Here is a 26,449-nt window from a genome sequence, read left to right on the forward strand (position 1 = left end):
ACCCACTGCTGTTGAGTCGATTCCAACTCATGGCGACTCTACAGGACAGAGTAGAACTGCCCCATAGGGTTTCCAAGGCTGTCATCTTTATGGAAGCACACTGCCACATCTTTCTCCCAAGGAGCAGCTGGTGTGTTCCAACTGCTGACCTTTTGGTTCGCAGCCAAGAGCTTAACCACTGCACCACTACGGCTCCTTTGTGGGACACAGTTGGAGCCTTAGAAACGAACTAGGCATGAGATGACCCTGGACCAGCCCCAGAGAGACTTGCACCCAGAGAAGTCATGTTGCTGTTGTGCTGCAGGCAGCAAGGATCTTTCCAAACTGGCTGTTCCGTTCCTTGAGCTTCTAAATAGGGTACTTACAAGCAGCCAGTTGGCTGGATGTGACCAAAGACACATTTTGTTTGGCCTGCAGAGTGTTTTTTTTTTTTTAACATTTGAATTAGTTGCCAACACTTAAAACTTAGGGAAATTTTATATAATAATCTGGATTTCTGGTTTCTCTTTAAAGCATCTGGCCATGCTGAAAAAAGGGCCCTTCACTTTCTCAGAGAGCTGATCTTTTAAAGGGGGCATGTGCTCCGCACCAGGCATACGCACTCCTTTTTGCCTCTGCCTAGCCCCTGCTTGAGATCTCTCACCTGAAACGTTGCAAATTGCAATTTTGGGTGGAAGGTCTTTGACAACTTCAGGTAGTGTGATGCCCAGGACATAGAGAAGGTGATCCAGAGCTCCGAGAGTCCACAGTGCAACAGAGGCCAGGACAGCAGGCATCGTTCAGTTACCAAGTCAAATACCGATCTCTGAACCTCCTGTCACCAAGTGAACACCGAGAATCCACAGCAACAGCAAATGGGTGCTGCTCTCTGGCCAAGGCGAACTGCAGCTAACATTTACTGAGCACTTAGTATATACTCAACCCCATATCTGGGTTAAAGACACTGAGGCTTAATGCCACCCAGCTAGTGGCAGAACTGGCTGTCCATCTTCAGAGCTTCTCCTCTTAACTAAGGTACCAGCTACTCTACCTTTGTGTTAATACCTCTACCAGGGCCTTTCAGAGGGTCTGAAATTCAAAACATTTTCACTGGGAGTTCGACACTAGTTTAAAAAAAAAAAGTCGAAAAAGAATGTTTAAACCAAACAGCAACTTGAAAGATTAGATAGGAAGCTTAGGGGGCAGTCAGTTTATGTTAATGAGGGAGAACTCAGACAGAAATGGAGGGTGAAAATGGTTGCACAGTTCAAAGAATGTAATCAATGTCACGGAATTGTACATGCAGACACAGTTGAATTGGTGTATGCTTTTTCTGTCTATATTCTCAACAACAAAAACAGTTTAAACCATGTAGCACAGTAGTGATGACTTTCTCAAGCAAAAGTGAAATGATCTGATTTTTCTAATGCACCATGGGATGCTGGATGGAGCAGGTGCGCCACAGGGTCTTTGTTTGCCTTGGGGAGACTTGAGTGAGCTCTGTGGCCAGAATGAGTGAGGGTGGACAGGCACCAGCCCCTAAGAAGAGCTGCTTGTAGACTACAACTATGTTCCTGTAAATGTGTTGCAGCTTAAGAAAAAGTGGATGGAAATGATCTCAGGTGTGTTTGGAGGATATGTAAATTCACTTTTTACTAGTCTTTAATTATAATTTCTCTCCAAGTTTTTTGGAGACATGGAAACTCAGTTCTGCAGGTGGTCCTAAAATTCCTTCTGCTAGCAACTCCAGGCTTCTCACTGACCTCACCCCACCGAAGTCTAACACCAGCTTTGGGGGATTTGGAAACTACTGGAGATAAGGTCAGTTGGGAATTTAGGAGGTTGTGGATGTCAGAAATAAAGGTGTAAGAAGAGGGAAGAATTGGTTTTGCTTTTAAGACACCAGACACTCAAGGTTCTGCCAAACCTTTTGCAGCTTTTGCAGCCTTAAAGTCATCAGCGCCCCACTGTGGAATTCAAAGCTAAGCTTGTCACAATTGTTAACACCTTCTTTGACCAGCCTTTTTATATTGGACAATTATTCTGTCCTGCTCCTCTTTCTGGCCAGCAGGGAAGTTCTACGGTCTTGGTTTTAGCGAGTACCCTGTACAACGAACAGCCCCTTCGTGTGCAGAAGTCGAGAGAAGGTTTCCACCGGCTCGTCGGGTTTGCACGGTGAGTAGGTTTCGAGGCTTAGAAAGCTGGGAGCTAGGGGAGGGGGACCGAAGTGGGACCGGACAGTTTTGGAAGTCTCACAGAGCTTCGGCTTCTAGGTTGGGCACAATGACCGCTTCCCACTCCCAACCCTACCCCCGGCAGATGGGCCCTAGGGCGAACGCGGAGCAGCTCAGCCTTCGGCCCCCTTGGGGGAACCCAGTTTCTGAGAGGGCTCAGGGCGCAGAGGGTGCGAGTTTCTGGGATCTGGAGGAGACGCACCCAAGGCGAGCCCAGAGCCCCCGCCGAGCGCTGGCTGCAGGGCGCTCCCTCTGAGCAAGCGGGGAAGTGGGTGCTCCCTCGCAGCTCTCGGGGGAACCCTCCCACTCTTCCCAACTTTCCCGGCCCCAGGGCCGGAGGAGGGCGCCTCTCCCGGCGGGGACGTGCTCGGTACTTAAAGGCGGCTCGGCAGGGCCAGGGCTCGTCAGTCGGAGCGCGAGGCGGCGGCGGCGGCGGCGGCGACGCACTGTGCAAGGAGGCGCGGCGGCGAGGGAGCGGGAGGAGGGGTATGGAGCAGCCGCGGGCCTGCTGAGCACCGGAGCGCGGCAGCCGGCGGCACGGTGAGCGCGGGGCTGGAGCGGGCACCTTTGAGGGGCCGGCCGCGCGGGAGCTGTGCTGGGGACCTGGGAGGGCCGGCTCCAGGGCTGCCTCTGGCCCAGCCCCCGGACCCCCACCGGCTCCCCCGGCCTCACGAGCGCAGCGTCCAGTGGGAGGCGAGCGAAGGGCTGCGGGCTGCGGCATCCCAGGCTTCCCCGTGGCGGATCCTGCAGCCCCCTCTCCACTGACCCCTCCTCCCTTTCTTCCTCCAGCCTCTCCTTTCCTCCCTTCCGGCTCCTGTTTTGTGAATGAATCAGGAGGCGAAGGATGGCACTGGGCACAAGGCAGGTTGGAGTGGCCCCCACCTGCCTGAGGGCTCGTACTTGTCCGGGCACCAAGGTCCCTGGCATCCCAGTTCCTGCGGATAAGCCGGATCACTAGTGTTCGGTCCTCGCAGGCCACCACCGCACGTGTCCGCGGGACTGGGCTCTCCTTCTTTCACCGGCTCCGAGGGGCCGGAGGGCGCCCGGGAGTGAAGGAAGGAGCCCGCGCCCAGCGCACAAGTTTCCATCCTGCCGCATGTGGGCCCTGCAGCAGGGCGCACCTGTCAGCTGGAGAGAAGCAGCAAACCAGGCAGCCCCTCAAAGTTCCGCTTGCTTCCTTGGCTAGGGGTTTCACCCTCCGTCGTCCGAGGGCTGGCCTTGAGAAGCACCCCCAACCTCATGCCCTTGAGGTTCACATTAGCCTGCGTGGGCCGGGCTCGGTGGATTCCGTCTACTCGAAGTGGGGTCGGGGGGGCGGGACGGGGGACGGTCTAGGCTGCTGGGAGCCCCCTCCGCCGGCTTGGGGTGCACGGCCCGCTGTCTGGACAGGGGCACCTCAGCCGGAGCCTGCACAAGCGTCTGATTGTACGTGAGGTCTCCGGCTGCGGGACCTTCTTGGGTCCTCTGTGGGGAGGGGGTGCCTGGGCAGTGCCTCCAGTTCCTTCAGGGAAATAAGGGGCCGGAGACATTGGGGATGCTGCCTTTGTCTGCAGGCACACTTTGCCTAGGTAGCTGAGGCTCCAGGGAGGTGAGCAAGGGGCTTGGTCTGTGATTCCTTGGGTTTTGGTTTCCTTTCCCGGCCAGGTCGTGGGAAACCCGCTCGTGGGTGTGGCCGGCACCGCCTTCACCGGGAGGTGAGGCTCAGGCGGGGAGGGGGGTGGTGGGCGTGTAGAAAAGCTTAGCCAGTGCCTTCTCGGCTGCATTAACCTGGGGGGCACTGCACGGAGGTGGGGCGCCAGCGCCCGGCAGGTTGCTGGGCTGGCCTTGGCGCCCCCTGCCCATTTCCAGAGTACAGGCGAGCAGCGGGGCCCGCAGCGCCCCCTCTGCATGTAAGCTCGAGGGGACCCCTGTGCCGCAGGCTTGTGCAGGGAGGGGGGCCACGGAGGGCTGGAAGTCCTGCAGAGGAAGCACGCGGCAGTCTCCCCGAGATGGCGGGGCAGAGCGCCCAGAGGCCGAGCTTCCCGGAGAGGCCAGGCTGCCAACAGCTCCTTCCGGACCCAAGCTGCTGGAAGGCTGATTTGAGCAGTGCTGCGTCTCTCCCCACCCCTCCCATATGAGAGGGTCTAGTGGAACAGCCCGTTCCCATGGCAGGAAGGTGTGTTCGTGCGGGGGGTGAGGCGTCTTTTCAGTGAGACCTGGAATTGGAGCAAGCTTCGAAGTGAGACTTCATTGTATGTAAACGTGGGGGCATATCAAGTAGGTGGCAAGCAGCGGGGATGGGAGAAGCCTAGGTCCAAATGGAGAGCTGGGAGCTGTATTCAGCTTGGGGTCTCCCAGCCCCGCCCTTCTCGTGGGCTCTATCCACATGGGTAGCCCTGCACTTCTGGAAGTGCTCCCAGTGTCAGAAAAATGATTTACCTGAGACCTGTGAAGCAGGAAACCATTAGAACCCCCACTGGAGGGATGTGGGCACCAAGTCTCAGAAAGAACTTGGGGAAGGTCAGGCAGCCAAGGGGTAGTAGGCTATGTCTCAAGCTCAAGTCTTCTGATGCCAAATCCTGAGCTCCTTTCATTAAAGCTGGGTTGTTCCCTACAGGGCAGATGCTAGGAGCCTGTCTTAGTTGAAAAGGGAAACCTGGCAGCATTTCCAGGTGTGGCTGGGATGAGTGGTGAGCGCAGAGGTTTCCCATGGACACTAGGACCAAGTGGATGGGGTGCCCCAAGTGGCTGCTCCTCAGTGGCAGCTGCAGTTCCCTTCTCTTGTGCCCTTGAGTGCTGGCCTTCCAGGAGGACTGTCCACACCCCAGCTCTCATTTCCTTTTTGTTCACTCCTCTGTTTTTCCCATTTGCTTTCCCTTTCATTTCCTGCCTCTCATGTAAATGAGGAAAAGGTGAGAAAGCAGAGAACACAGGGAAACTTTCTCTTACTGAGTTTGCTGTGAGAAACGGAGGCCCTTCTTTTTTCCTCTAACACCTCTATACGGTTCCTACTGTTTCTTTTCCTCCCTGACTTTCTTCATGGGCCCCATTGTTGGCTGTGCTTTACTGGCAGATAGTCGCCTCCCAGAGTGCAGTCCCCTTGTGAGTACAGGGCAGGTAGAAGTTCTTGGTCACACTGACTTTCTTCCTGCCCTAACCCCTCCTCCCTGGCTAGCCCCTTAGGTGCTTAGAGGTGCCTCTGGCCTCATGGCTCACCCCTGCTAAAGCTTACCTATTAAGAGCTTTGGGTCAGGCTCAGGCAGATCCCAGCTCTGCCATCTACCAGTTGGATGTCACATAAATCTCTTTGGACTTTGGTTTGTCTAACAATAAATGTTACTCTAAGTGTTTTACATATACAACCCACGTAATCCTCCAAGACGCTGTGTGGTTAGTACTGTAATCAACATCTTACAGATGAAATAACTAAGGGGAGAGGTTAAGGACACAGTCACACAGGTAGGAAGTGGCAGAGCCAGGATTGGAATTCCAGTAGCCTGGCTTCTGAATCTAAAAATAGTCGTGCTCAATAATTGATAACCATTTTTATTAGTGGGTCAGTTCCCTTGCTATGGGGCCCCCATACCCATTGACTGGAGATGCTGCCTCCTGCCTGACCCCACATCTCCCACCTTCCCTGCCAGATGCCGGTGCAGCTAACGACAGCCCTGCGTGTGGTGGGCACCAGCCTGTTTGCCCTAGCAGTGCTGGGTGGCATCCTGGCAGCCTATGTGACAGGCTACCAGTTTATCCACACAGAAAAGCACTACCTATCCTTTGGCCTGTATGGTGCAATCCTGGGCCTGCACCTGCTCATCCAGAGCCTGTTTGCCTTCTTGGAGCACCGACGCATGCGGCAGGCTGGCCGGCTGCTGAAGCTGCCCTCTCTGCCACGGGCCTCAGTGGCACTCTGCATCGCCGCCTACCAGGAGGACCCTGACTACTTGCGCAAGTGCCTGCGCTCGGCTCAGCGCATCGCTTTCCCTAACCTCAAGGTGGTCATGGTGGTGGATGGCAATCGCCAGGAGGACGCCTACATGCTGGACATCTTCCATGAGGTGTTGGGTGGCACCGAGCAAGCTGGCTTCTTTGTGTGGCGCAGCAACTTCCACGAGGTGGGTGAGGGTGAGACTGAGACCAGCCTGCAGGAGGGCATGCACCGTGTGCAGGATGTGGTGCGGGCCAGCACCTTCTCATGCATCATGCAGAAGTGGGGAGGCAAGCGTGAGGTCATGTACACAGCCTTCAAGGCCCTTGGAGATTCGGTGGACTACATCCAGGTAAGGGGGCCTCTCCAGGGGGTGGGTGTGCATATGGATGTGCCCAGCCAGTCAGGTGCACTCTCCAGGAATGTTAGATCCAGTCTAGACCCCTTATGTTTGTTGTGCTCACCCTTCCTCTGCATTTAAGAAGACAACAAGGTGAAATGGTTCTGAACAACAGCCTAGGGGTCAGATCAGCCCAGACCGAATTCTGGTTGTGCTGTTCCTTAGCTCTGTGACTTTGGACAGGTCTCTGAACTGGTGTCCAAATGATAATAGTAGCTAATGGCTACCTAGTACTTCCTTTATGCCAGGCACTGTTGTAGGCACTTGATACATATTAGCTCTCTTAGTCCTCATAGTACTCCTTGGGGATAAGTATCCCCTTATAGAAGGTGAAACTGAAGCTCAGAGAGGCTAAGTAACTTGCCTCATGTCTCACTGCTAGAAAGGTGCAGAGCCAGGACTTGAGCCCAGTCTGTCTCGAGTCTGCTGTTATCCATTATGCTGTAATGCCTCACCATTGGCAATGTGGGGATGAGTCTGTTCATACACAAATATGGTTGAAGATCAAAAGAAATCCTGCTCAAAAGTGCTCAAAATTGTTGTTTTTTATACTCATGGGCCAAAAAAGTCCCACTCTCTTGGTGTCAGGTTTGTGTGTGTGAGGTGGGCTGTGGAGACACAGGTATCAATCATCTGCAGGCTTGATTTTGCAGCAGCCTGGGCAGGTGAGCTTCCTTCCAATCAAAAGGTCATTGACACCAGCCTGGAAATTGTGTTAGGTTGTATTTCAAATAAAACTTAGAACTGAGAGGGTTAAAGCTCACACATTTTATTACTGAGTAGAAACTGAAACCCAGGGCCCCTGACTTCTGGTCCCAGCATCCACACTGCCTCCGTTCCTCTCTCTGCCGTCCTCTGCAACTGGCAGAGGGTTTTGCCCATTCCTTAGTAAATGCTTGAATGAACAATGGGTGCTCTGGAAGCCCACCTGTGTACCAGCTCAGCCTTCCTGACAGCATATTGAGTCCTTTACGTTTCATGTACAGTACCCAAGGAGCCCTGGTGGTCCAGTGGTTACATGCTCAGCTGCTAACCAAAAGGTCGAGTTCGAACCCACCATTCGCTCCATGGGAGAAAGATGTGGTAGTCTGCTTCTCTAAGGATTACAGCATTGGAAACCCCATGGGGCAGTTCTAATCTGTCCTATAGGGTCACTGTGAGTCAGAATTGATGCCAGTGAGTTTGGTTTTTGGTTTATATGGGCTTGGTTTTTTATTAATACTGTACCCACCTAAACTTGCCACAGATTTTTTTTTCTTTTTGAAATTTGTATCCTCACATGAGAGTTGGTACGTTTATCTTTTTCTGTCTTCCTAGGCCCAAGGACCTCCCCAGCCTCTAGGGAGGGATATGTGGCTAGAAGGCTGGCTGCTTCTACAAATTCACCTGGGGTCAAGGGACCTTTGTGAACCTTTCCTGGAGGTTCACGAGGCTTAGAAAAAGCCTTTGAGCTCTGGCACATGCTCAAGACACAGTGACTTTGTCATTCACTTCCTTGAAGCACAGAATCCCCTTAAACCTGCCCTGCCACACATCTTCCTTTCCTGATCACGTCCTGCCAGGATCACACCTGAGCCTTGTCTTTATGGCCCTTGGATCGCTGCCTAGAGGCTGCCCTGGCTAGAGCCAGTGAATGCTTAATGGATCTCAGCCTGTCTTCTGACAGGCTGCTGCAGTGTGTGTCTTTCCGTCTGTAGGAGAGAACCCTGCCCCAGCCAGTAGGGAAACCCAGGCAGCACATGAGCTCTCCCTTTCATGGTTATCTATACTCAGCTAGAAAAGACTCCCTGGGGTAAAGGAACAGAGCAGAATGAAAGCAGGTTAAGTCAGGGCAGGAAGGAGTGGTGACAGTAGCAGCACTGGGAAGCTAGGCCTGTAAGCCTAGGAGGCCGTGGGAGTCTGGCCTGAGGTTCCCCCTGGTACTTTTGCTGGCATGAGTCAGAATGCAAGGATGGGTCTAGTGAAGAGGAAGGAAGAAGAACGTGTGAGGGACGCAGCCTATGGGATCTCTGCTGATGGCTATGACTAGTTTCCCTTCAGCGTCCTGCTGCTGCTTGTCTTTGGCCACTGTCTTAGTTATCTAGCGCTGCTATAACAGAAATACCACAAGTTGATGGCTTTAACAAAGAGAAATTTATTCTCTCACAGTCTAATAGGCCAGAAGTCCAAATTCAGGGCGCCAGCTCCAGGGGACGGCTTTCTCTGTCAGCTCTGGAGGAAGGTCCTTATCATCAATCTTCCCCTGGTCTAGGAGTTTCTCCATGCAAAGGATGTGCTCCGCTCCTGGTGCTGCTTTCTTGGTGGTATAAGGTCCCCATGTCTCTCTGATCTCTTCACTCTTTTATATCTCAAAAGAGATTGGCTCAAGGCACAATTCAATCTTGTAGATTGAGTCCTGCCTCATTGCATAACTGCCACTATTCCCAACTCATTAACATCAGAGATAGGATTTACAACACACAGGAAAATCACATCAAATGACAAAGTGGGAGACAATCACACTATCATGGCCTAGCCAAATTGATACACATATTTTTTTTTTTTAACTTTTATTGTGCTTTAAGTGAAAGTTTACAAATCAAGTCAGTCTTATACAAAAATTTATATAAACCCTGTAGTATACTCCTAATTGCTCTCCCCCTAATGAGACAGCCCACTCCTTCCCTCCACTCTATTTTCGTGTCCATTCGGCCAGCTTCTGACCCCCTCTGCTCTCTCATCTCCCTGATACACATATTTTGGGGGGACACAATTCAATCCATGACAGTTACCCTGTCTCCCAACATGGACAGGGAAAGCTGGGTGGGGTTGGAGTGTCAGGGCAGCCTCTTTGCTGCAGCCTATTGGGCTCTTACTTGCCAACCTTAGTAAGTAAAGGCTTTAGAACTTTGCAGAACAGTTTTGGCTCACTTGTGAATACTACACTCCGTGAACAGTAACCAAGAACACAATCAGGGGTCAGTGAACCATTTTCCTTGCCCACTGGTTACCTGGGCTCTTTGTACCATCTCAACAGTTTTTTACAAAACAGGCAAGGAGTCAGCCACCAGGGTAAGTGTTCATAGCCCAGGTTCAACTAATAATGGGGCCCCTGTTAGAACTGGACCATCAGCCTTCCTAGGGCTGTGGGCAGGCAGAACAGGGCTTGATTCAGAGTCTGATTGGAGGCAGCCGCTGCCAGCTCCCATGCCCATTTAGAGCAGAATCTGGGCAAGAGCAGGCCCTGGCCATACTGGGGCCCTGGTTTTAGAGACTTGGCCAGGGGAGTCTGTGTTGAGGGAGCTTAGAAGGCCTGGCACCTATAGGGGTCTCAGGAGGGGCCTGTGACTGTGGGTAGGTCCTTGCCACTGAGGCTGTGGGTTCTCCAGGCCAGAGGCTGAAAAGGGGAAGCCTGTTGTTACCGTCCCTATGGGACAGCTTGGGTCAGTAGCCTGTGGCAGGAGCCATTCATTAGCCTTCTGAGGAATCTCTGTCTCGCCTGTTGTACCTGTCACCTGATTTCAGTGACTCATTCCTCCTCTCTACCCAAGAATGCTGGAAATATTTTGAGGCCATTTCTGTGGAACCTGGCTCTGTAAGGGCTACAAACTTGTCCAGTGCTAAGAATTTCTCCCCTCCCAGGCCAGGCACAATCTCCTGGGTTTCTCCCTTTCAGCCTAGCAGCTGTCAAGCCTGGTATTTGAACTCTCCTTTTCCTTATTTTCCTGCCTTATGCCTCTCACCCCTTCTCATGTGGCATAGAGATGTCTTTGCTAGAGGCTGGAAGTGAGTCAGGTAAATGGAGGTTATGTCCCTCAGGCAGAAAGCAGTCTGGGGTGTGTGTGTGTGCGCGTGTGGTTGTGTGCGTGTGTTGGCCTGAGGCCAAAACCGGCTGACAGTGCACTACTTATTCTGCAGGTGTGTGACTCTGACACTGTGCTCGATCCAGCGTGTACCATCGAGATGCTTCGTGTCCTGGAGGAGGATCCCCAAGTAGGGGGAGTCGGGGGAGATGTCCAAGTAAGAAGTAACCAGGGGCTGCTGGGGCTGAGGGGATCAGGTCTCTTTGTTTCTTACTCCAATTGGATATGCCTGAGAAATGGGCATCCTGACTTCCTAGGGTGTGGGGGCGTGGTTTCCCCTTTGAGTTTTCACTTGCTACCCCACCCCTCTCCGGCTCTTTTTCAACCTGGGGAAAAAAATAACTAACAGGTATGGAGAGAAACTACCGCTGTGAGAGGCTAGTATTTTACAGCTATGGATCCCAGAGGATGGTTCCTTTTTGGTTGGTGGTGCAACAAGTAAGACACCGATGTCCCTGGGAAAGTAAGGCACGAAATGAGGCAGGGCAGCATATTAGCTCCAAAGTTAGACCTTTGAGAAGCTCTGCTCTTAGGGAACTTGGGCTGAAGAGCTCTGGGCAATATGGTAAGAATTAGGGGCCAGATCTTTTCCAGAGATACTGCTGGCAACATAACCGTATCTTCCCTAGAAGCTTTCTGTCTGCAGAAGGTCAGGACACATGGTGGGGGCTTGCTTTGCATCTTTCTCAAGCCTTCCTCACCACCACAGGCTGCCTCTTGAAATTGAAGGTGGCTTTTTGGCAACTAAAGCAATTGAACTGGGAAACATGACAGAGGGGAGTGGAGCTGGTGCTGGGGAGAGTAACTGGGAGAGGTTGGCTCCTCTGAGCCTCAGGTTTTCCAGGGCTAGCTGGGCCAGAACTGATGGCTAGGAATTTGAGCAGCGGGCCACAGAACCCGGGTAGGGAGGCCTTATGAGCACCCTGGTTTCCATCTCCTCTGGCTGGCTGCAGAATGGGGCTCATGTCCTCAGGGTGAGGCCCAGCATTTCTGGTTCCCTTGCAGATCCTCAACAAGTATGATTCATGGATCTCCTTCCTGAGCAGTGTGCGATACTGGATGGCCTTCAACGTGGAGCGGGCCTGCCAGTCCTACTTTGGCTGCGTGCAGTGTATCAGCGGGCCCTTGGGCATGTACCGCAACAGTCTCCTACAGCAATTCCTGGAGGATTGGTACCATCAGAAGTTCCTAGGCAGCAAGTGCAGCTTTGGGGATGATCGTCACCTCACCAACCGAGTCCTGAGCCTTGGCTACCGGACTAAGTACACAGCACGCTCCAAGTGCCTCACAGAGACCCCCACTAAGTACCTCCGGTGGCTTAACCAGCAGACCCGCTGGAGCAAGTCTTACTTCCGGGAGTGGCTCTACAACTCTATGTGGTTCCATAAGCACCACCTCTGGATGACCTATGAATCAGTGGTTACTGGCTTCTTTCCCTTCTTCCTCATTGCCACGGTCATACAGCTTTTCTACCGTGGTCGGATCTGGAACATTCTCCTCTTCCTGTTGACGGTACAGCTGGTGGGCATTATCAAGGCCACCTATGCCTGCTTCCTTCGGGGCAATGCAGAGATGATATTCATGTCTCTCTATTCCCTTCTTTATATGTCCAGTCTCCTGCCGGCCAAGATCTTTGCCATTGCTACGATCAACAAGTCTGGTTGGGGCACTTCTGGCCGAAAAACCATTGTGGTAAACTTCATTGGCCTCATCCCTGTGTCCATTTGGGTGGCAGTCCTTCTGGGGGGGCTGGCCTACACAGCTTATTGTCAAGACCTGTTCAGTGAGACAGAGTTAGCCTTTCTTGTCTCTGGGGCTATCCTATATGGCTGCTACTGGGTGGCTCTCCTCATGCTTTATCTGGCCATCATCGCTCGGCGATGTGGGAAGAAGCCAGAGCAGTATAGCTTGGCTTTTGCTGAGGTGTGACATAGCCCCCAATCAGGGCGGGAAAAAGTGCAATGGAAAAGGGAGGGAAGGGAAATAGAAAAGATAGGGTGGGAGGGAGAAGGGAGTGATGTGTTTTAACTTCTTAATGGTCTAATGGACAAATCTAAAGTGCAAAGAATGACTACTACAGTATGGCCTGGGGCAGCTCTCCAGGCTGCCTGGTGGCTTGCTTCTGCACATAGGCAGTGGCCCCTGAAAGGGATTTCTACTTCCTCCCCCTGGGATCCAGAGGAAACTCAGAAGTGTGCTAAACCAAACACTAAGTTCTATTCAGTGGCAACTTCTGATGGGTGAGCGAACAATCACAGCCAGTGGGAAGGGTTCTCCTAGCTCATCTGAATACAACAGAGGTAGTAGGAGAATTCCTACTGAAAAATCTGGGCCACCTAGTAATGCCCACTCCCCTCACCTCCATCTAGTCATCAATGCAATAAGATTGTGCCTGAGATACAAGGCCCAGAGTTCTGGGCGTCAGAAAACAGGGTCTAGGAATGGTGCTTTATGGTGTGATGTACCCACCCCACATCTCAGTATCCCAGGGATGGGCTCAACCAAAAGGGAGTTAGCATTTACCAGCTTTTAAACATGTACATATATGTATGTTGAAAAGGAAAATGTGCCAAGAGGAACAAAGAGATTTTGATGGTGCTAGAGGCCAAGGGCTATATGGAGGTCTTGGGCTGAATGCGTTCCAGGTAGAAACTGCCCAGACTTCTAGCTTGTCAGTGATCTCTGCTGGGGAGATGTATTGGCTGTCTACCAGAAAGTTAAACCTCAACATGCTCAGAAAGGATGTGAGGTCTCAGGTGCATATACACCCCTGAATTCCTTTTCAAATTCAGCTCTGATCTCGGTCTAACAGCCTCCTTGCCTCATTTCCTTTAAGGGTTGTTTCTTTGGCTAACTAGTCACCTCTTCCATTCTCATCACGGCTACGTTTCTCAAGATAGCAACTGGGGCAGAACTTGGGCTCTTAAAGGTCCTCTGCAATAGGCAAGCCTACCCTCAGCACACAGGGGAAGAACTATTAGGAACTTCTGACCGAACTCGCTGCAATCCTAGAAGTGCTTGGACAGAGATTCTTTAGCAGGTGGCTAGCATGTGTGGCTTTCAGTGTACAGTTCTTGACAATCATCTCCAGTGAAAGCTTTTCAGTGTTCCTAAATGAATTCTCAGACCCAAGCTGGTCATCTTTGAGACTGTCCATACTCAGTGGCTTCTCCAGGGAATTCTTAGCCAGATTCTGGAGTCATTATTGCATTTGCTTGCTTCTTTCCAGAAACCAAACTAGGAGATGAATTGTTTCCTAAATCCTAAGGTTCTTGCTTTCTCCCTCTCACTCATGCCTCTTGAGGCTACTTGATTCCAACTAGTCTTCCCATCAGCTTTTTTTGGGTGTGGGGGGGCGGGGCGAAGGAGGGAGGCATTTTCTAGTGATTTGCAATCCAGGCTATTTTCAGCTCTTGAGTTTGAAACCTGGGATCTTAGGTATTGCTTGTTCTTTTCAAACTTCCATTCTCAGAGGGGCCAGTTAACCCCTCAGAACCAGCAGTAATACAGAGTAGCTGAGGCGGCAAGTCTCTATTGTACCCAGGTGCTTCCTACAAAAGAACGAAGTGTGCTCTGAGCCAAGATGGGCAAACTCTGGTGCTTTCCTTCATCTCCCCTAAACTCAAGGGACTTCTAGGTGCAGCTGACAGTTGTTGCATCACATACGTTGAGTTTCTGACAAGACTGCTTGGTTGGTGATGGGCCCAACCCATGAAGGCTGGGAAGCAGCAGCAGTCATTTGCTAAAGGCAGTTGTTCCAGGCTCTTCCGTGTTTTTGCTAGCCAAGAAGTAAAACTATTTTGAGCACTACAATGGAGGAAATCCGGTCAGCCAACTGCAGAGCTCAGACTTCACTAAGGGCTTGTTTTTCTTCAGCTTTTACTTGAAGGTTAATAGAGGAGCTGGACTCCAGACGGAGAACTCCTGGCTGTCCTACCATCAGCTCTGCCTTGCACTGTAGTTAACTTTCCTCAGATCAAAAGTAGGCAAGTACAGGTAGTAGGCTTACAACTTTTGACCTCGACTGGTTTTTCTAAGTTATTTTGTACAATTTTCAGCAGCAAAAAAACCAAACTGGGTCTTCAGCTTTCTCCCTGTTTCTTGCAAGGGAAGAGCCTTTATACAATTGGACACATTTTGGTTTTTCCTCATTTTTTGAGAATTTTAACCCTCTTTTGTATTATTTCTATGGTAATTTGTAAATGTATTTATTTTTACCTGCTTTTTTTACTTTTCAGGTCAAACTTTTTATACTACACTTATTTGTCAAAATAAAGATTCTCATGTAATGCTGGTATTTCTGAGCTACTTCCTCCCTCTTTGTATTTAATGAAAGCTAGTACTTTATTCGTTTCAAAAGAGGCACTTTAGTTAGAAACGCAGTTTTGTCAAGGTAATTTCAGTTGAACTCAAAAGAAAAATAAGTTGTCACAGCTGTCTCTAGATCTGGGGAAGACAGTAGAACCACCTTGGTAATAAGTGCACTTAATTAAGGTGGCTTAACTTTTACTGCAGAGGCGGACAGGGTCTTTAGTAAATAACTGGCAGATGAGGGAGCCAGCATTAAGGCCAAAAACCAAAACTTGCTTCCTCCTTAAAAAACCTCCTTAAGTGAAAATATTTCACCTAACAGATAATGTAGGATTATGGCCAAGATGAAACAATTAAAAGTGGTTGTAAGCCTCCTTCCCTGTGAGGGAGGTAACAAAATGGAGTGACAGGAGCAGCCCTCTTGTCCCATTTATTAAAGAAACAGTAAGAAAAGATACAATGCAGGAAAAACACGAACCATCCTTTCACATCAGGCTGAACAAAAGCACAGTGATTTCTCCCCTTTACCCCACCCCCCACCCCAGTTCCCACATCAGTTTAAATTTTGAGGTTCTTTGATTGGGGTACCAGTGGAGAGGGAGCTAGATGAGCAGTGGGGCCTTAATTCTGGCCTCCTCTAAGTCCCAAGAGGAGGTAGCCTCAGGCCCAGTCAGTCAGGCAGAAACTGTATTTGGTGGGTCTCTGAAGTGGTTGCCCACCTTCCTGTTCTGTGTTCAAGCCCCCAAGGAAAGGTACGGCAGTAGAGGATGACCAGGTCCAAGCTGCCAAGGTCACAGCTACCGAAGCAAGGTCCGTTCACCAATACAACATTTCTAAAGAGCAGTGAGCAGATTCTCCAGTGGTGAGCAGGGGAATACATATGAATTGGGACCTGCAGGCCAATGTATCCCTGAGGAAAAGTCCACAAGAACAATTCAAGAAACTAGTAAGAAATAAGAGGCAGAAAGCCACGGGACAAAAGCACAGCAGGCTTCTGCAAGGTTGGAGATTCTCTCAAAGCCAGGATCAGTCTCACCTGCCAAAGTCCATGTCCCACAAATAACATTTCACCTTCAGTCAAGAAAGAAGCAGAGTTTGAAAAACATGGCTCATCTGAACTTGAGCCTCAGCTATGTACTTCAGATCACAGCTCATACCTACCCTTTTACCTAAACCACAGCCCCTGTCCAGAACCACAATGCCTGGACACCAAGGTGGTCCTGGAGGGAAAATTGTGTTTAAGGGGGTAACATTCCATTTGGGTACATTGTAGCCATTGGACCCCCTGCTCTGGGAAAAGCAGCTGGGTTTGTGCCAGGGAGGCTCCCCACTCTAGGAAATGGGACCAAACTCTTGCCTGCAGGGCCATTCATCCTTGGAAAGGAAGCAGGGTTTAGACCCAGGGTCCCAGTTGGCCTTGCAAAAGGAGCTGGGTTGATACCCACTGGGCCTGCTGGAGAAGAGCCCAGGGGCCCAGCAGCTGACCTGGGGAAAGCAACTTGACCAGGGCCTAATGGGCCAGTAGACCTTGGAAAAGTAGCTGGACTTGGACCCTGCAGGCCAGTGGCCCTTGGGAAGTTAGCTGGGTTGGGACCTAATGGCCCAGAGGCCCTTGGGAAAATTGCTGGATTTGAGCCCTGGAGGCCAGCAGACCTTTGAAAGGTAGCGGGGTTTGAAGCCAATGAGCCAGATGACTGAGAGAAGGCAGTTGGGTTCAGTCCCCCTGAACTGGTTCCCCTTGGGAAGGGATTGGCATTTATCCCCATAGGGCCAGCTGGCCTTGAGAAAGGAGCTGAATTAGGGCCTATGGGGCCAGGAGCCCGTGACATGGGAGATGGATTTGACCCTGGAAAGCCAATTCCCCGAGAGCCAGGACCCGAATTTGGGCCTATAGGGCCAGGTACTCTTGTCATAGAGGATGGGCTTGTGCCCATGTTTCCAGAAGCCTGTGAGAAAGAAGCTGAATTTGCTCCTAGAAGACCTGCTGCTCTTAGAATGGGGGCAAGATCTAGGCCTTGAGGTCCAGCCATTCTTAAGTTAAGACCAGATCCTGTGCCCAAGAGGCCACCAGCTGCTCTGACATCCAGATTAGGGCCTGGACCTAGGCCACCCACCCTTGGATTGGGCCCAAGGCCTGGGCCCAGGCCACTTGCTCTTGGATTGGGCCCAAGGCCTGGGCCTTGAAACATACCTGACCTGGGAGCAGGATTTGTACCTAAGAAGCCTGATCTCAAATTGGGACTTGGTCCTGGGCCAAGGCCAACTGGCCTAGGATTGGGAGGACCATTCCCAGAGGTCAAAAGGACACCTGCTCTCAAGTTGGGTCCAGATCCAGGGCCCATGGGGCCGCCACTTCTGGGGTCAGGACCTACTCCCAGGAGACCACCTGTCCTCTGGTTGGACATAGGACCTGTGCCTGGGAGACCTCCTAATCTTGGGTTAGACAGAGGCCCTGGGCCTGGAAGAGCCCCTGCTCTAGAATTTAGACCTGGGCCTGGGCCTGGGCCTGGGCCTGGGCCCGAGCCCAAGAGACCACCTGGCCTTGGGAAAGAAACTGTGCCTGTGCCAGTGGGGTTCATCCCTCTTGGAAAAGAAGCCATACTTGGGTCACGAGCACCAGCAGGGAAGGGCGCTGGATTTGAAGCCAAAGGGCCTGATGGAGTTGGAAAAGGAGATGGATTCCTTGGAAATGGGGCCAGAGTTCCACCAAGAGAACCAGCTGCCATAAGGAAAGGATCTGAGTTCACGCCCAGTGGGTGGCCTGTGTTCAGAACAGGACCCCCCTGTGGTCCCAGTGAGCCGTCGAGCCGTCCGCGGGGTGGCAGCGGAGCACGAGTCCAAGGAGTTGGCCGCTCTCTAGGGAAAATCCGGGGTTCTTTCATACTTTCTTGGGAACGTTGGTGATAATGGGCTTGGGGCGGGTTTTGAAAAGGATCTTGTTTTTAATGAGTGCTGTCACCAGGTACCGGGTGCCAGTCTCGCGGCCAAGCTCATCACAGTCCTGCTCCCGAGATGTGTGTTTGACAAGGACGGCAAAAGGTTTCTCCAGGTGGATGATTTTCCCATACAGGATATGATGCCCCACGATCAGCACAGGGATTCCCTTTGGCAGAACAAGAACAAGATGCTTGAGGTTCAGGGCAAGGTCATAACACACAGGTGCCTTCTGAAGCTGCTCTTGGCAGGCAATGCTGGCACCTCCCTTCCCTGGTCTGGCTCTACCATTGTTGAGCAGCCACTCTGGACAACCCACCCTCCAGCCCTTTTCACGCTTTCTAGCCCCACGCAAGAGAATTTCCACTTTTAGAAATGCAATCCTTCCAGATTTCCCAAGACAAAATCTCCCTGCTACTGCAGAGATGGGGGAGGAGAACAAGCAGATAGCTCAGCAGATTAGCTAGACTTTGAATAACAAACCTGAGGGCAGTCCTCACTCTGGGTCCTGGGAGCACCACCTTGGTGTAGCTTGCTTTCCTGAGGCATTAGGCAGGGAAAGAAAAGCCCCCTCACCTCAGTGGTGTAATGTAGGTCTCCCAGGAGGTTTCCAGCTAATCCGGTGCTGTAGCGAGCCTCGATCTCCCCCTGTAGCTCCATCAGCACCCATTCTGCCAGGCCTCCAGCCCCAGCACTGCAAGCAAAGGGCTGGCGGTTACAATATTTTTGAGGGGTGAAGGATGAGTAGTGTCCTACACCACCATTCAAGGCCAAAGGAACTCTTCTTTGAGCACAAGTCCTTGGGAAACTGAGCAATACTAGGTACTGAGCTAGAGATTGAAATGCGAGGATTTGTGCGAGATGCACCTGAGGACCCTGATTCTTCCAGGAAAACCACAAACCTATATAATCCTAACCATTCAAGCTAAATGAAAAACTCTCAAAATGTACTCACCTGGAAATAACAATTTGTACCATGAGCTTTCTGTCTTTAAAAAGCAACTGAAAAGAAACTGTAGAAAGAGAAGGGGGAAATAAGATTTAGGATCATAATAATGGCAGCAAATATTAATCACTGTGTACCAGGAAATTTTCTAAGTGCATTGGACACATCTTCTCATTTTATTCTCCTAATAACCCCAGAAGGTCTAAGTTTTGTGATGGATATCATACATTTAAGGTTGCTTCAGATCACCAGTGGTGACCCATACCACAGCATGGAAAATTAACAGGCATCACAATTGTGCTTAAGATTGTGCAGCTAGCAGGTCAGAGCTAGGATGTGAACCTAAGACGTGTACATACTGCAGAGCCCACACCCCTGACAACTATGCTAACTAGGGTTCCTCAAAGAGACTATTTTCTACTCTTTGTATTTCTTAAAAATGAAGGAATTCTTCAGATTTTATTTTTTTCTTGCTTTGGCTATTTTATATTCCAACGTTCAAAGGACTTCCTTTAACTAAAAATAAAGCCAAGAAGAGAACTGAAAAAGTCCTTCGGACAACTTTAGTGAATGGTAACCTGACTTCTGATGTGACTCATCAAACACTCTGATCATCTTTGACTTAAATACGAATATACCGCAACACATAATCAACTTTTATACAACAGCACCACCTGGTGGCAAGTTTGGTGTACTCTACAAGAATGGGTTACAACGGGACCTTTCCCGCTGAAACAACTGGCTTCACTTGCGCTTGTGTCTTTCAGGGAAGGATAGATTCATCGGGGCCTGGGCAGTAGGGGATTTAAAGGGCAGCTTCTGGAAGCCCTTCCAATGTACATAGAAGTCTAAAGGAAAGGTTAACAGTCCAGTATTTACTAACCGTAATATGGAAGGTTAATAGGTATTGTAATTGTGTTCAACTATAACACCTGATTAAACTGTTAAATAGGTTTCTTTACTTCTATGTTAATGTTCATTTTGGGAAAAGGAACTCCAGGGAAAAGCATTTTGCAAGCATCCTTACAGGACAGCAGAACCTCTACTCCTAGAACACCAAACACTTAGGGAACATGGAGTTGGTCAACTCACTGGACTTCAAATTCAAATATGAATAGTGGCTATCATTTATTTTACTATGGACCAAATGCTGTGCATATATACAGGTAGTATCTCATTCAATCATAACAACTTTATAAAATGAGTACTTATCCCTATCTTGCAGATGAGGCTACTAAGGCGTACAGAGATTAAATCATTCGCCCAAGGTCATAGCTAGTATCTGGTAGAGCCAGAATTAGAGCCTAGACTATCTGACTTTAACTACACTTAATAATCACGACCCAATTCTGCCTCCGCAAAGGAGAAAACGAAGTGCCAGTGAGCATGAAAACGCATCAAGGCATGAGGCAGACCTCAGGACGTGCAAGAGGACAATGGGGGAACCTCAAGTAAGCCAGTCTTTCTGCAGCACAGGCTGTGATACCACCGGAGAAAGGGTAGGGCACTAGCTCAGGAGGCCAAAGATTCTTTCACAGATAAGGAGACTCCACCACTAACATCTATAGAACCACCAAAACGCTGTAAAATCCTTCTCTTCTAAGGTTTCTCGATGGAGAAAGGGTAACAATTTACAGTCAGGAGGCCTCGATTCAGGTTCCAGCATGTAGCTACGGAGCTCTTCACTGTGTGATCATGCACAAGTCACTTAATGACTATGGGGCTAACACCTCGCTCATCCAACTCACTCAACTATTGTGATGATCAAATATGACTGACATACAAAAAAAAAAACAAAACACGCTTAAATACCATCAAGTTCTATTCAGGTGAACAGGTGATTTTTTAGAGGGTGAGATAAACCAGCATTTCCACAGCAATATTATGACTATATGGAAACCCTGGTGGTGTAGTGGCTAAGTGCTACGGCTGCTAACCAAAGGGTCGGCAATTTGAATCCACCTGGTGCTCCTTGGAAACTCTATGGGGCAGTTCTACTCTGTCCTATAGGGTCGCTGTGAGTCGGAATTGACTCGACAGCACTGGGTTTATTATGACTGTAGCTTAAAAGAATGGTGGGTACATTTTAACCATGAATCAAAAAAGGCTCAATAGCACTTGCTTCAGCAACACATACATGAAAACTGGAATACAGAGACAATTAGCATGGCCCCTGCACAAGGATCACAAGCAAATTCATGAAAAAAGGCTCAATAACTGGAAATTGAGAAGTTGTGAAGTTCCTCAAGGTCAATACATAGAGATTGAGAAGAGGTTCTTGTAAATAAGCTTTTGATGACTGACAAGGCAGTATATTTTCCTTGATGGATATAAATTACAGTAAAATACAGGTGGTTTTAGAGAGGCAACCCAGGGACACAAATGCCTTCTCAATCCATCCTAGGGAGATGAAGATTTTTAAAGTTAATGAGTCAGAAGGCAACACTATCCTCTTGTATCAGAGCGCTGGCAGGAAAAGAGAAAAAGCAAAACAAAACAAAACACCTACTTTCTGATCACATGCTTGAGATGAGTATGTGTGGACTGTTTAGGCAAAGGGAATGCAGAAATATTTCAGTGCATCCCCCACTTTGACAGTTTCCTGTTAGAACAGGAATTCAAAACTGTGGCCCAAGTACGGCAAGGAAATCAGTTTTCGGGGAGCTGGGACACAGTAGCCACACTTGCATACCAACCCTTGGTGCTTCAATGAGCACACACCTTTACCCAAGTATATCTGTTGATAAGGCAGACATCTAGCAATGCCCCTGCAAACAAGGATTCTGTTGCCTGCAATCTCACCTTTCTGCTGCTGCACGCAGTCAGGATTCTCTCGTGCTAGACCTACTCGGATGCTGCCAACGTGCATACAAATGAAGGAGCCCAGCTTACAGGAGTCTAGCTCATAGGAACCTGCAGGCCGAACTGGCTACATTTATGTACATGAGGGTGTATTTACCAAGTTATTAAGAAATGTAGAGAAGGGCATCCCTTCAGTGAATTTAAAAATTCTACTTTAGCATCTTGAGATAGTCCATAATACCTGAATTCTATTCTTCCTTTTCTTGCTCCTTACCACTCTAGGCAAATGTTCTTAGGGCTAGAGTGGGTAGGTATACCTGGGTACTTCACAAGGGCACACCTGGTGGAAGCAGCAGGAACTATGTATTTAGTGTAAAAAAACCAAACTCACTGCCGTCGAGTTGATTCTGACTCATAGCAACCCTATAGGACAGAGCAGAACTACCTCATAGAGTTTCTAAGTTCCCACAGTGTTTGGTGAATTCAAACTGCCGCCCTTTTGGTTAGCAGCTGTAGCTCTTAACCACTACGCCACCAGGGTTTCCAGGGATCTGAGAATATGCAGCCCAGTTTGTCCCCATCCCCTTGAGAGTAGGCAGAAACAGTAGGGAAAAAAGAAAAAGAGGTAGGGAAGAAGTATAATACAAGTCAAATCCTAGTAGTAATAACAAATAATCCTAGTAGTTACAACAAATATAACATTAAAATGAAACTTCTCTGTATAACAAAAAGATCTCTCAGTCTTCAGTCTCAATTCACATATTATAAGAAATACTTAAAGACGACTAGAGCAACATTCAAAGGCACTGCATGGTGAATACACCATCAAATCATGAAACTAAAAGGGAGTCAATCGAAGAGCCCCTCTCTCGTAAGAGCCTTGAGTTCAAACCCAGATTTGACTAGGACCGAGTAACTTGTCTTTGGTTAAGAACAACAATTCCAGGCTGACAAAGTAAATTTAGAGCCTGGGTGAAATTTCTGTGATGTAGCTTTTCAAAACGATTGTTTAAATTCATTATATTTCAGAGTGGTATCAGTCTCATAGGTTACAACTAGAGTGTAGTCTTGAAGAGACGGGAAGATGTGAAGAAAACTAAACCTCCTCTCCCCCACCCCCACCCCCGCAATGAATAAATTTGTCCACCCCCAACCCTCCATTCTCACAAGAGGGAAAATGTTTTCTACTCAGTTTTTCTGGGCCTTCACATAGCTGAATAAACTAAATGGTATGAAAGCTCTATATTCCTAAATTAGTCAAATGACTTTAGTTCTGAAAAGGAAGCTTATTTTTAAAGCACTTTGTAAATTTTAACTCTTGTCTAGATTTTTTTCCTTAAAAAAAAAAAAAAAACAACTTTCCTGTAGATTCAATTTTTCTACTTATCTAAATTTGCCCTAGGTCATCCCCAGTCTTAAGACCTGGAGTCAGTCTATAGGTCCTGGGTAAAGTGCTGCATCTCAGAACACTGGTCCTAGTGACCTCTGAACCAGCCATAGAGCAGCAAAGGAACAGCGTTCTCAGAACCTATACAGACCCCCAGAAGGAGCCCTAACCAAAATCTAGAAGGTTTGGCTGGAATCAGACCTACCTGAGATACACTTTAACTGCCATTTGGCTTGTACCTCTATTTTAAAATTAGTAAGTATTAAAATTATTATAAAGAACCTAAAAAAAGTCAAAATGCTACATGATTTCTTAAAAAGGAAAGAGTCCAGAGCATCATCTTTATAACAAGTACCAAAAAAAGCTCCATTTCTCACAAAGCTACACATCCTGACAACCACCCTATGAGGCAGACACAGTTTTATCATTCCCATTTTACAGCTGAGGAAACAGGCTAAAGATTAAGTAACTGGTCCAATGTCACACAACTAAGAGGTAGAGCTGGAATGTGAGCCCTAGCCCCTCTACAATACTGCCCCCCACTGCAGTCCTCTCACACAGTACTTCCATAAGGAATCTGGTTGGCTTTACAATTATTCTCACAGTATCTCTTACAAAATGGCAAATACGTAAACTACGGGGAAAATGTTCTAACTTGCTATGAAAGTATCTATTACATCTGTGGGGTAGGCAGTTAAATAGTAAACCTACTTTTTATCATATCCAATCAATGATACTTAGGTCTTTGAAACACCTAGAACTATCACCCTCAGGATTTTTTTTTTTTAACCCTAAATCTCTGTTCTTTATAGTCTAAAGAAAAATAAGCCAAGAGAATAGTGGACATCCTTTGTCACAAGTTCTCATGAATTGGCCAAATTTAATACTCTTATTCTGGTGTTTTTTTAATTCTGCCTTGGAATTGTTAAAAATTAAGATAACTAATGTCTTCAGGGGACAGTATCAAGGGACAATGCAAGCAACGACCCACATAATGGTAACCAAACCCACGGCCGTCGAGTCTATTCTGACTCATAGGGACTCTATAGGACAGGATAGAACTGCCCCATAGAGTTTCCGAAGAGCATCTGATAGATATGAACTGCCAACCTTTTGGTTAGCAGCCATAGCTCTTAACCACTATGCCAGCAAGGTTTCCACATAATGGTAGCTGCCCCCAAAGAAGTGGCAGAAATGTGGTATATTCCTAAGTGAAAAGAACATACGGCTTTTAACAAAACAAGGGCCTTTGATCCAATAGTTTAACCTAATTACAACTAACAAAATTTTACTAGAGCTAAACAATGTTTCATGAACTGTTTTTATTAGAACCTTTCAACTTCTTAAGAAATCAATGCTTTAACTTTCAAATTCTTAACTCTAAAGTTATTACTTTTTATTTTTTTAAACGCACAACACAAAATATTTCTGCAAATTGCTAGTCCGAAAACATTTACTGAGCTCTTATTTTGTCCAAGGGACTACACCCAGTGGTTAGTAATACAGTGAAGAACTCAAGTTGTCAGAAACCTGGATCCTGTCACTTACCCTATGTGTGACAGGAGTTAATTTTTCCTGGTAAATTTGTTTTCCCATTGATAAACTGGGCATAATAAAAGCTCCTATCCCAAAGGGCTGTTTTAAGAATTAAATGAGGTAATGAACGCAAGCCCCAAACACAGTGCCTAATGCATGGTACGCCTTTGGGGTCAAGCCATTATTATTACCCAGAAGATTGTGGCATTTTCTTAGTACAAGTGTATTAGAACGTCTTAACACTGCACTGTACAGTTATTATTTTAATGTTTATAGTGAACCAAAACATCCTGTAAGAGTGGCAAGTCCTCAGAACAAAATCAAGTTTAATGGGAGAGTAATTGAAAGATGGTAATCGGGGTTCATCAGATAGCTTCAGGGGTTAAGTTCTGGAAGGTCATTTCCCTACATATGACTATTTCTGTGCCTTTCCACCAAAGTGAAAAATTCAAGAAGTTTTATATACAACTGAATACAGATTATTTTTATTAGAAGTGTTATTGTGGTTTTGTGACTGAAGGGGATCTTGTCTTCGACACACTTATGTCATTAAGTACTAAAATTTTATTTCTAAATGAGAAGTTCGCTTCCCTCCAAAAGGGGGTTATTGAGGGTAAGTGGAACTGAATGCTTCCAAACTTTTCATTAGTGAAGAGTGTGTTCAAAACCGTGTGTGGATACTATGCATACACGTGGTACTTTCCCATTACATTTTAGGATTCCCATGTTGAAGGGAATCAATTACTGGCATTTGTAGACAATGGGTGGAAAAGATGGCTTCAGTCGATCTGAGTTACTCCAGTTTTCTCCATCTTCTGCTACTCTGCAGCTTTCTCAGCCCTTCCTCCTCTTACTGCTATGGTGCCTTATCTTCCCGAAAGCTCCCTCTTTTCTAGCCCTGCTCGAGGTTTCCCTCTAAGCTGCATTCTCCTCCCATAGCCTCCCAACTTCTCCACCCTTTCCCCTGGCCCCCTCCCATCGCTACAAACACTTCCTCCTATTTCTAGTCCCTCCTATTTTCTGGGACATTTCAACCCGCTCCCCCCTCTTCTCCAACCCCACCAAATTACCCCTACAGCTTCGCTGGGCCCGCTTTCCAAGCGCTTTAACCCCTTTTCCTAGCTCCCAAAGAATTAATATTTAAACTGCCCTCCTCCACACCTCCCACCGGAGCGGCCTTTCAAACCGCTCACATCCTCCCAAAAATTACTCTTTAAACGTTCTTACTTTGCCACCCTCATTCTACAAACTGTTCCCTGTTCGCCCTTCCATGCTAAAGTTACTTTCCTCCTCCAGCACCCCCCCCATTCTCACATATTCTATTCCACCCCCCAAAAAGCCTGGAATCACTCTCCAGACTGTCTCTTCCTTCCAACGGCTCTCCAAATTAACTTTCCCAGCAACCTCCCACCCCATGATTTAAAATGTCCCATCAAAAAAACCTAACAGTCCTGGCCTCCCCCCGCCCCCCCCCCCACGAAATCTTTCTGCCATCCTCGCAACTTCCTGGGTTCCTAGTCCTCCCCACTCCCGTAAGCCTCGCGTGTCGGGCTCCCATCCACCCGGGGAAGAGCCCCTGCCCGCACATACCTCGAGGATCCGGCCCGCGCCGCCCCCTTCTCCGTCCTCCGCCCGCGCTCGGCCACCCTTTCCGCCCTTCTGTCGCTCCGCTCCGCCCCACTCGCTCCCTTCCTTCCCTCCGCCTTCCGTCTCCACACCCCTCCCTTCCCCCACAATTCCCAGCCCTCCCACCGGGGCCCCTCTGGGTTCGCCCCCACCTCTGCGCGGCCCTCTCCTCGCCCCTCCCCCCTCCCCACCGCCCCTCCGCTCCCCGCCCCTCTGCTCGCCATTCTTCTACCCGAGCTGCGCGCCCCATCCGGCTCCAGCTCCCTAGCTACCCGCTCCTTCGCGCCCTCGCCCCCATCCCCAGCTTGTTCCTCGCTTCCCGCGGCCTCCCGCGCCCCCCGCCCGCGGCCTGACCTGCAATGGCGGCCGCCGAGCGCGGCGCCGCGCGGCCAACGGGCGACAACCGAACCTCCCGCCGCCGTCGCCGCCGCCGCGAGCACTGCCTGCGCACTTCCGGCCTCGTGTCGCGAACACTTCCGGGGCAGAGCACGAGAGCGCGCGCGCACGTGGGACCGGGGCGGAGAGTGGTGAGCGCGGGACAGGGG

General features: G+C 49.2%; 4 protein-coding genes and 1 pseudogene across 8 annotated transcripts in view; 3 read left to right on the forward strand and 2 right to left on the reverse strand.

Moving 5' to 3' along the window:
- The first annotated feature begins 189 nt into the window (after nt 1-189).
- Nucleotides 190-15,520, forward strand: HAS3 (hyaluronan synthase 3). Of its 3 annotated transcripts, XM_049864033.1 has the most exons (5): nt 1,981-2,154; nt 2,606-2,753; nt 5,837-6,472; nt 10,418-10,519; nt 11,368-12,327. In XM_049864033.1, exons 3-5 carry the CDS (start codon nt 5,837-5,839, stop codon nt 12,289-12,291), a joined length of 1,662 nt encoding a protein of 553 aa, XP_049719990.1. In that variant the 5' UTR covers nt 1,981-2,154; nt 2,606-2,753; the 3' UTR covers nt 12,292-12,327. The 3 variants fall into 3 exon arrangements, with proteins under 3 accessions (XP_049719989.1, XP_049719990.1, XP_049719991.1); XM_049864032.1 differs by lacking the exon at nt 2,606-2,753 and having other exon boundaries at nt 190-2,154; XM_049864034.1 differs by lacking the exons at nt 1,981-2,154; nt 2,606-2,753; nt 11,368-12,327 and adding an exon at nt 15,413-15,520 and having other exon boundaries at nt 3,989-6,472.
- Nucleotides 15,090-17,555, reverse strand: DERPC (DERPC proline and glycine rich nuclear protein). The gene has a single exon (XM_049864035.1). The coding sequence runs from the start codon at nt 17,553-17,555 to the stop codon at nt 15,912-15,914; it is 1,644 nt and encodes a 547-aa protein (XP_049719992.1). The 3' UTR covers nt 15,090-15,911.
- Nucleotides 17,552-26,341, reverse strand: CHTF8 (chromosome transmission fidelity factor 8). Its single transcript, XM_049864036.1, has 4 exons — nt 26,259-26,341; nt 18,563-18,620; nt 18,184-18,301; nt 17,552-17,776 (listed from the first exon to the last, which is right to left on the reverse strand). The coding sequence occupies exons 2-4, from the start codon at nt 18,583-18,585 to the stop codon at nt 17,552-17,554; spliced, it is 366 nt and encodes a 121-aa protein (XP_049719993.1). The 5' UTR covers nt 18,586-18,620; nt 26,259-26,341.
- On the forward strand, nt 20,672-20,771 carry LOC126065223 (uncharacterized; annotated as a pseudogene).
- UTP4 (UTP4 small subunit processome component) overlaps nt 26,239-26,449 on the forward strand; it is a 34,250-nt gene continuing 34,039 nt past the window's right edge. Inside the window, exon 1 of one of the 3 annotated variants that reach the window (XM_049864027.1) lies at nt 26,239-26,431. In XM_049864027.1, the coding sequence (XP_049719984.1) occupies nt 26,264-26,431 (168 nt within the window). In that variant the 5' untranslated portion in view covers nt 26,239-26,263. The other 2 variants (XM_049864030.1, XM_049864029.1) reach the window with 2 other exon arrangements.

The sequence above is a fragment of the Elephas maximus genome, chromosome 21 (genome assembly GCF_024166365.1).
Source record: "Elephas maximus indicus isolate mEleMax1 chromosome 21, mEleMax1 primary haplotype, whole genome shotgun sequence".
NCBI classification, from domain to species: Eukaryota; Metazoa; Chordata; class Mammalia; order Proboscidea; family Elephantidae; genus Elephas; species Elephas maximus.

Excerpts from the sequence above, each read along its gene's own strand:
- HAS3 (XM_049864032.1), top strand. The coding sequence starts at position 5,837 with ATGCCGGTGCAGCTAACGACAGCCCTGCGTGTGGTGGGCACCAGCCTG. Across the intron at positions 6,473-10,417 it reads ATTCGGTGGACTACATCCAG|GTGTGTGACTCTGACACTGT; the intron begins GTAAGGGGGCCT and ends CTTATTCTGCAG. Across the intron at positions 10,520-11,367 it reads GAGTCGGGGGAGATGTCCAA|ATCCTCAACAAGTATGATTC; the intron begins GTAAGAAGTAAC and ends GTTCCCTTGCAG.
- DERPC (XM_049864035.1), bottom strand. The coding sequence starts at position 17,555 with ATGAAAGAACCCCGGATTTTCCCTAGAGAGCGGCCAACTCCTTGGACT.
- CHTF8 (XM_049864036.1), bottom strand. The coding sequence starts at position 18,585 with ATGGTACAAATTGTTATTTCCAG. Across the intron at positions 18,302-18,562 it reads GTACAAATTGTTATTTCCAG|TGCTGGGGCTGGAGGCCTGG; the intron begins GTGAGTACATTT and ends CTTTGCTTGCAG. Across the intron at positions 17,777-18,183 it reads ACCTACATTACACCACTGAG|GGAATCCCTGTGCTGATCGT; the intron begins GTGAGGGGGCTT and ends GTTCTGCCAAAG.